Below are 9,605 nucleotides of genomic sequence, written 5' to 3'. Positions count from 1 at the left end.
AGCTGGCAAGCCGTGAACTATATATGCGCTGAAAGTACGTAAACTCTTGCTCATAGCGGCAGATTGACTAGTCACCTACAGCTTCGGTAGTTTGATAAGAGAATTGCGTCGATGCGTTTGATGACGTCAGTAACCGTCGAGCCTTCAGCGAGATCGGCAGAAGCGTAGGGGTCCCTGGTGTAAGGACGGAGGCTTCGAAGCCAATCAAGATTATGAATGTAATGGAGGAAAGCGTCCGGGTCTTGGGCACCCTACATCCAATTTTTGGGCACGTGTATGTAGCGCGGGTAGATAAGCTGCCGAGTGGTGTGATGCTATGGATAGATGGATGGATGGATGGATGGATGGACTGTAATGCGATAGATTGAAAATATAGATGCGTTGAATAGTGGGCATGAATGAATGACTAAGATGGATATGATAGATTTTTAATTGTTGTATGGATGGATGACATGGATGGAGGGGATGGATGGATGAGATGGGATGGATGGAGGGCAGTGGGTGGTGGAATGGATGGATGGATGGAATTGCATGAATAGTGGAATATGGATCGGTTTAGATGGATGGATGGATGGATGGTATGGATGGATGGATGGCATGGCTGCTGGAAATGGATGGATGGATGGTGGATGGATGGAATTATGATGAGATGGCGAGGATGGATATTGAAAGTGATGGAGGATGGTGTGGATGCGATAAAGTAGGATATTAAAGACAAGACATCACTTTTAGCTGTTACTCCTAGTTTCACGCTTACGCGATCATCAGACAGACTTTAATGAAGAATCCTATATATATTATATGTACATTATGCTACAGATTATCTACTAGGACTATACCTTGACTTCCGTTCCTGGTTCTCTGTCTGTGTCGTCTCTCCTACCGTCTCCTGACCTCTTACGGTCTTTTTTCTGTCGTTTCGACTATATATACTGTCTCATCTGTATTGTTTCAAAGGCAGGTCGGACGGGTTACAATCCGACCGTTTGTCAGTAGTTGGTTATTCAGTAGTCATGCAGTAGTCAGTATAGCTGGTTATTCTGGCGTCACGTCAATGTGCTTTATTGTCTTCCATATTTTTGGGTGCGCGCGGCCCACGCAGGCTTAATTAGGAATTAGTCGCCTACGTCACGCTAGTTAGCTTAAAATACTTACTTGCTCATTCATGGGAAGGCGCTATGCTTCCAGCGCAGTGCGTAATCCTTGTATCTCCTAATAACCAGCGATCCAGTGGCCGGCCCTCATCGTTTACGGAACTAAAGCAAGTGCCGACAAGTTTTGTAGTGTTTGGAGGAAAAACTCGCATGTCACGTGACAACGACCATAATTTTGGCAGGCAAATCAACGCAGTGCATTATAGTGTATATAATGGTACATAGCGAGTATAACGTTGTCTATAATTGTGATAGGTTGTTTACGGTACTAGTGTGCCGCTTTGTACCGCTGGGTTTCCGGTGCTGCATGTTCTCAATGGCTCGTTATAACAGATATAAACTGGTCTATGGATGGATGGATGGATGGATGGATGGATGGATGGATGGATGGATGGATGGATGTTGGATGAATGCATGTATGGATGGATGGGTGGGTGGATGGGTGGATGGATGGATAGATGGACACGTACATGTATACGCACATGCACGCGCACACACGCACGCACACACCCATATACACGCTAAAACTGATATGTATGTTTACATTATATATACATATATATATATATATTATATAATTATATATATATATAGAGAGAGAGAGACATGTTACACGTACTCACATATATCTATACATACTTACTGCTGAGTTGACTACTGGACAGAGCATACCCATTGCGAATACGCCAAGAAGCGGGCCTCCCACCATTCCAAAGAAACTCAACGCTATCTGTGAATGCATGACGAGTCGGTGTTTATTCCGACATTTGCATCATAAATGAAAGTAAGCGATTTCGGCTCACTTTCAGATTCACTCTCCGTGTACTCAGCGCTGCCGCCGCGAATTAGTTTGTATATACAGAGTCCTGAAGCGTATAGGCTACAATGTTTAGCGTGACCGAGTATTATTATGCACCTCAATCATTCCGGCTCCAATGAGTTGCACAAGAAGGGCTAGGATGACGTTCAAAACTCCGAAGAACAACGCTGTAAAATAACATAAGAAGGTGATAGTGACTATGCATACTGGAAAGATATAACGCGACAAATGATTGAATTTGAGTCTGCTTTATGTGATTTATATTTTATACTACTGGTTCTTGACATCAAATACTGTGCAATCAAGATGGATTTTAAGATTGAACGGAATTTGAAGATAGTGGCGAACAGGGCCAGATTTCCTGCGATAACATCGTACCAATGTACTTCGACCACGTTGTCGCTAAATGCACGTCCAGCTGTCTTCCATGCCAACGCGTGTAGAATGGTTTTGCCATGTCCTCTAGTACAACGGCTGATAGTGAGTTTACGCCTGACGACACGGTGCTGTGTGAATGATACGAGATGCTATTCTTATTGAGCAGGCAATTTATTATTCGACAATTATTTAGCCGATTACTGCTCTCCGGATAATTGCTCAACCCGACAACTGCTAAACTGACATGAGCTCACTACACAAAGGGGGGAAAACAAAAGTTCAACACATGCCACAAGCCAGTATTTAAGACAATCATATAGACAAAATATGCCAAATTTATACTTTTGTTAATTATGCACTCAGTTGTCAGTTGAGTCTCAAAAGCAGCACAACACACACTTTTAGTGGTCCATTTTCGTTTCATTTGTATTTTTAAAATTTTAATTTGTCTGTGTATACATTCGGATATAATGTAGACATGATATATGATATATGACATGTATATACATGTCGGCTGAGAATTAGCCTTGCGTGTATACCATGCTGGTGGGAGGGTAATTACGGTCTTCTATCCATCCCGGAATCTCTACCCGTAGATTGAGTCCGTGTGGCGGGACAGTGTTTAGATTGTGAATCCCACACGCTTCTCTTTCCTTTCTGATGGGGATTGTATGGGTGAATTAAGGGGGGGGGGCAGGTAAAAATATTTTAGAATTAAGTAATTATATGTGGCTGAATTTGCTCTTAAAAGTTCTTCCTAAGCGTTTTCCTCGAGCAACGCCGGGTACCAGGCTAGTAAGCAATATAATGTAATAGCATTTTACAATTCTCTTTCATTATATCTTTCCTCGCGTAATTAAATTCCACACGTTAATATCAAAACTATCTAAAAATAAACTCGTAATTGGTAATTGTCTAAGAGGAGAAACGAGTGGTGATCAACCAGGGGTAATTCTCCGGGGTGATTGTCTGAGGGGAAATTTTTCTGAGAGGTAACAGTGTGTGCACAGTAGTGTAGACAGTAGGGTGTGGACAGTGGTGTAGTAGTGTGTGTCCACAGTTGTGTCCACAGTAGTGTGTCCACTGTCCAGAATGTAATTGTTCGGGGGAGGGGTTGCCGGGGGGTGATTTATCCGAGGAAGGAGGGTGAGCTGTCCAGGAGCTATAGCTCCTAGAAGATAATATACATGTAGTACTAAAAATCGCGCAGTTTTCTAGATACGCCCTCATCTCTTCTCTATACGCGCGTGTTAGTGATCGTTTGTATAACTAGACTGGTGACTACTACAAGATAAAATAAGTAACAACAGCAGAGAGAGAAAGGGAAATAGAGGGAGAGGGAGAGAAATATACAGAGAGAAAACGAGAGAGAAAGAGACATATAATAACAGGCGAACCTGAGTGCAGCCGAGAAGCAGGAAGCGACAAAAAGACCGGGAAGTCCGCGGAGAAAACCCAGCGTGTCCAGAACAAAATACGGCACCAACTAGAACGAAAGATGAATTAATTGTTACATAACATCGGCTTTAGAATTAAATCATGAAAGCGTTGAATAAAACGTTATACGTTAAAACGAAAATTGAAACTATAAAATAACGAGTTGAGAAATATAAACCATGAATAAGATGAAAACCTGATCAGGCCTGTCTATGTGTTGTGCCAAGACAGGGTCACAGTCGTGGTACTTGGCGTAAGCCGTCAGGCCCATGAGCATGAACAGGATTGTGAATAACGTCCACAGCGGGGCATTCAACCAAAGCGCACTGCCATGTAGAAACAGTTGATAATATCTTAGGGTTATTACATGTTAAACGATGTTCTCTGTACGTGTTACATTACAAGATGTAGAGAAATAGTGTGTGTATGTGTGTGTGTGCGTGCGTGCGTGCGTGCGTGTGTGTCTGCGTGTGCGCGCGCGTGTGTGTGTGTGTGTGTGTGTGTGTGTGTGTGTGTGTGTGTGTGTGTGTGTGTGTGTGTGAGAGAGAGAGAGAGAGCAGGAGAGAAGGCGAGTGCGACAGGGAGATAGAGAGAATTAAGGGAATGAAGAGTGAAAGCGGAAGAGAATGTAAAGCTACGATCACTATAATATAGAGCAACAATTGCTAGTGCCGTTGGTATGAAAACGGTCGCTGTTCGTACTTTTACCGCAATACATACTACATATAACACCTTACATATTAAATGCTATAAAAATGAGTGGTTGCATAATATCGCGAGTCTATACCATTGATGATTATGTTTGTATTTGTACGCCATATTTAAATTCGGATACTTACTAATTTGCTCGCTTGGTATTTTTGATGCTCATATACCTCTGTACTGTCGCCTGGTTAGTAGCGTATGCCGACAGACACACAAAGGCGCCCCCTATAATCATGCTCCAGAATGTGGTCCGGGTGGTCGGGTCCGGATCCATACTGAAATACGTCTGGCTTAATATGTTGTAATAGCGCGCTCACACGCACTAACCCGCGAATACAAATACATGTGCACAAAAATACTTAACAGAGTTCTTTTATGTCGAAGCATGTTCTAGATGTTTCGTATCTATGTATACTTTCATAGACTCTACGTCTGGCATTTTCTAACTGATCATACGGGCGGAAACTATTGTTGTGTGTGGGCGTGCAAAGTGTTGCCAAATATAGTCATGTAGCAACACGTACATGCGTGCATGGATGGGCAATGTTCTCGCATGAACTTTGAGAGCATATAAATGTCCGATTGAGTTTTTCCACGAATCTAACGATTGCTTTTATGAAAGAATCTCGGATGCACGAGACTAATATAAGCAATGACTTAGAATATCCTATCATGTTGAATGAATGTACGGCCGCATGTAACTGCCGACTAGTCACATGTGCACCCTTATGTCTTATGTCGGGAGTGGAATCGCGCTGCGGTATATGTGTAAACTATAGTTGATAAATAATATAGATTAGTGGGTGGCGAGCGCGCACACACACAAACGTACACACACACACACACACACACACACACACACACACACACACACACACACACACACACACACACACACACACACACACACACACACCACACACCACACACACACACAGGCACAACACACAAAACAAAAAACATCAACACGACACACACACACACACAGAACAAAGACACGAGCACACACGGACGACACAGCACACACTCACACACACCCACACGACAACACACGACACACACACGACACACACCACCCACACACACCACACACATCACAACACACCACACACACGCACACTCACACTCACAGCTCACACGACACAACACAGCGCACAGCGAGCAACACAGCACAGCACAGCAGCCGGACACGTCACACAGCACAGCGGCGCGCGCCTGGCGGGCGCGCGCACACACACGCGACGCCACACACACACGCAGCACACACACACACACACACACGCACGAACACAAGGAGCTGAACACAGGGAGGGTCAAATAAAGCCGTATGGCGAGCGAATCGGCGCTGCAGCTTAAAGAAGGATAAGGCGGCCCTCCCTCGTCAGAGATGCGTGAAACAACGCTCTGCCGATGCGCACCGAACGTCCATCGTGCCCTTTACATGACAGGCTAACGTGGCAGACGAGGGATTGACCACCATGTTCTTTGGGGGAAAAAAGAAGAGCAGGCGTCCGTCCATATGACTCGCCTTGGCATGTCCACCCTGTAGCGGATGAGATTACGACCATGGGCGATGGCTTAATGTTAGCAAAGACAGACACTACAGCCAGCCATACGGTCAGCCATGCAACATCGCTCTCGCGTCATGTTGCCAAGCATTGCTTGCCACGTTTACCATGCGATCATTGCGTCGCTCGTCCCCTGGCCAACAGTCGCTCGTCTCGCATCAGCCATTGCAACAGGTCGCTCTCGGCGTAGCATGGCACACTTTGCTCTCTCGTTCACCATGCAACACTTGCTCTCTTCCACGACATGCAACATCGCCCTCTCGTCAGACCATGACAACATCGACTCTCTCATATACCATGTACAACATTGGCTCTCTCGTCGCCCCCCCCCTCACCATTGCTGAACAATTGACTCGGTCGTCACCACGTGCACATGTGCTCTCTCATCACCAAGTGCAACAATTGCTCTCTCTTCACCATGCCAACAACTTTGTCTCCTCCAAACCATGCAACATCGTACCCTCTTGTGCACCAGTGCCGCAACATGCGCTCTTTCGCTCACCATGCATTCATTGCTCTCATCGGTCGCACCATGACAACATTGCTCGTCTCCACACCATGTGCCCAAGCATCGCTCGCTACTCGTCAACCAGGTGCACATTGCTCTCTCCACACGATGAACATCGCTCCTCTCGTCACCATGCCAACATTGCTGCTGCTCGTCACCATGCAAACAAATAATGAATATATACAGTACCACACAAATGAACAATTGCCTTCAAATCAATAACGATGCACTATGCCCAACATTGCGTCGGTCTCGTCACCATGCCAACATTGCTCTCTTCGTCACTATTGCACAGTTGCCTACTCTCTCGTCACATGCAACATTGGCTCTCTCCGTCACCATGCCGAACATCGCCGTCTCTCGTCACCAAGCAACATTTGCTCTGCTCGTCACAGTGCAACATTGCTCTCTCCACATCCAATGCACATTGCTTTCTCGTCACCATGCAACATTTGCTCTCTCGGGTCGACGCATGCTGGAGAGCATTTGCTTCTTTTCTCACCATGCCCCAATCATTGCTCTCTCGCGTCACTATTGCAACATTGCTTATCTCCACACCATGCATAATCATTGCTCTCCACACCATGAACATTGTGCTCTCTCGGTCCCAGTGGAACAGTTGGCTCTCCGCGTCAGCCATGCAACATTGCCTCTCTCGTTACCATTGCAACATTGCGTCTCTCGTCACCATTGCAACATTGCCTCTCTCCACACCATGCAACAATTGCTCTCTCCGTCAGCCATGCAACTTGCTCTCGTCGGTCACCATGCAACATTGCTCTCTCCCACACCCATGCAACATGCCCTCATCTCGGTCACCATGCCACATTGCCTCTCTCGTCACATGCAAGCAGTTGCTCTCTCCACACCAGATGCAACATTGCTCATCTCCACACCATGCAACATTGCTCTCCTCGTCACGATGCAACATTGCTCTCTCGTCACATGCCAACATTGCTCTCTCCACACCATGACCCAAGCATTGCCTCTCTCCACCAACCATGCCAAACGATTGTCTACTCCACACCATGCAACATTGCTCTCTCGTCACCAGGTGGCAACATTGCCTCTCTCGTCACGATGCAGACATTGCTCTCTCAGTTTACATGCACATTGCTCTCTCGTCCACCATTGCCAACATTGCCTTCTTCGTCACATGCATACCCATTGCTCTCTCATCACATGCAACATTGTTTCTCTCTTTCACCAAATGGCAACATTCGCTCTCTCCAACCATGCTTTTTTTTTTCTACAACATTGCTTCTCTCCTTTCACACTGCAGAATTGCTCTCTCCAAACCATCGCAGACATCGGCCCGTCACCATGAACATCGGCTCTTATGTCACCATGCAACATTGCTCTCTCCACACCATGCAACATTGCCCTCTCCACACCATGCAACATTTGTTTCCGTCATCATGCAACATTTGTTTCCGTCATCATGCAACATTGCTCTCACGTCACCATGCAACATTGCTCTCACGTCACCATGCAACATTGCTCTCACGTCACCATGCAACATTGCTCTCACGTCACCATGGCAGTATTGCGTGCGTGACCATGGCGCCTCTATGACATCATTGCCCACTTATTACAATTTCAAAATCATATTGGTGTTTAAATAGCTATAATGATGTCTCGCGATCGCCTCACCAAAGTAGTGTAGAACGTGCACACAACGCCAGAGCTGACAACGGAGGCCCACAAAGGCAGTCCGGTAACTGAAACACACCGCGCACACTGTCACACAACAACGCCTATCAATCTGTCACAGATCAAGTCAATCACGTCTGTCACGAATTAGTTAAGAACCCTTCATGCAACAGTCAAACATTAATTTTGTCGCGGTAGAGTCGCGCCCCGCACCGTCGCGGAATTGTCAGGCACCCACCCGTCCTGAAACGCTCAACCATTTATAACAGAATGGCAAAGCACCCATTATGAAAATCCATCCAGAGAGACATGATACAAGATTGCGTGTGGCACAGCTTTGCTGTTGGTCCTGAGCGCTGCGCGCGGATGAGACGCGCAGTTCCGCGGGATATGCGCACGCGACCGCGGGGATGTTCAAGTATGAAGCGCTGTCCTGAAGCAGTTGTGATTACATTGATTACCTTTAGATCTAAGCCATATTTGTATATGGGGTATTTGTTTATGATAGCTAGTGTTTACAGACGTACCATGTGCTAGTGCCAGCGCTGGAGCATACAGAGATATGGCCATGTAGAGAGTCTGTAAATGCACCATGAATAGTAGCATTATGTGATAATCAACATTGTCAATTTAAGCACGATTCCATCACGTACCAATCAGTAGAAACATCAGCAGCAACAATAACAATAGTAGCAGCAGCGGTAGCTGGGCTCATAGGGTCTATGTCCCCCAGGGTACTGCCGGAACGTACCCTGGTCACTATTTGATATGGTTAGGGTTAGGATTAGGGTTAGGGTTAGTGTCAAATAAAGCCTATCAGCATCAGCGCTCACTTAAAGAAGATAAGGCGCCCTCCCTCGTCAGAGATGCGAAACACCTCGTCCATGCCACCGACGTCCATCGTGCCCTTTACAATGACAGCTAACAGGCCAACGAGGATGACCACCATCTGAAAGGCGTCCGTCCATATGACTGCCTTCATTCCACCCTGTAGCGGATAATACGACCAGGCATCTTAATGTTAGCAAGACAACACACACCAGCCATACGTCACCATGGCAACATCGCTCTCGCGTCATCTTGCAACATTGCTTCCACGTTACCATGCATCATTGCTCTCTCGTCACCCTGCAACATCGCTCTCTCATCACCATGCAACATCGCTCTCTCGTCACCATGCAACATTGCTCTCTCGTCACCATGCAACATTGCTCTCTCGTCACCATGCAACATTGCTCTCTCGTCACCATGCAACATTGCTCTCTCCACACCATGCAACATTGCTCTCTCCACACCATGCAACATTGCTCTCTCGTCACCATGCAACATTGCTCTCTCGTCACCATGCAACATTGCTCTCTCGTCACCATGCTTGCTCTCTC

The 9,605-nt window shown here is 46.3% G+C and overlaps 1 protein-coding gene across 1 annotated transcript in view; it reads right to left on the bottom strand.

Annotated features, from left to right (window-relative positions):
- Positions 1 to 9,605, bottom strand: part of LOC106811941 (sodium-coupled monocarboxylate transporter 1-like) — a 16,982-nt gene that overhangs the window by 2,524 nt on the left and 4,853 nt on the right. Inside the window, exons 3-11 of the mRNA XM_014815684.1 lie at positions 9,057 to 9,211; positions 4,629 to 4,769; positions 3,986 to 4,115; positions 3,750 to 3,838; positions 2,353 to 2,480; positions 2,071 to 2,141; positions 1,798 to 1,884; positions 159 to 251; positions 80 to 111 (exon numbers count right to left, since the gene is read on the bottom strand). Coding sequence (XP_014671170.1) covers positions 80 to 111; positions 159 to 251; positions 1,798 to 1,884; positions 2,071 to 2,141; positions 2,353 to 2,480; positions 3,750 to 3,838; positions 3,986 to 4,115; positions 4,629 to 4,769; positions 9,057 to 9,211 — 926 coding nt within the window. The remainder of the gene's footprint in view (positions 1 to 79; positions 112 to 158; positions 252 to 1,797; positions 1,885 to 2,070; positions 2,142 to 2,352; positions 2,481 to 3,749; positions 3,839 to 3,985; positions 4,116 to 4,628; positions 4,770 to 9,056; positions 9,212 to 9,605) is intronic.

This window comes from Priapulus caudatus, unplaced genomic scaffold, assembly GCF_000485595.1.
Source record: "Priapulus caudatus unplaced genomic scaffold, Priapulus_caudatus-5.0.1 Scaffold593, whole genome shotgun sequence".
Lineage (NCBI taxonomy): Eukaryota > Metazoa > Priapulida > Priapulimorpha > Priapulimorphida > Priapulidae > Priapulus > Priapulus caudatus.
This window is presented reverse-complemented; position numbering and strand designations above follow the sequence as displayed.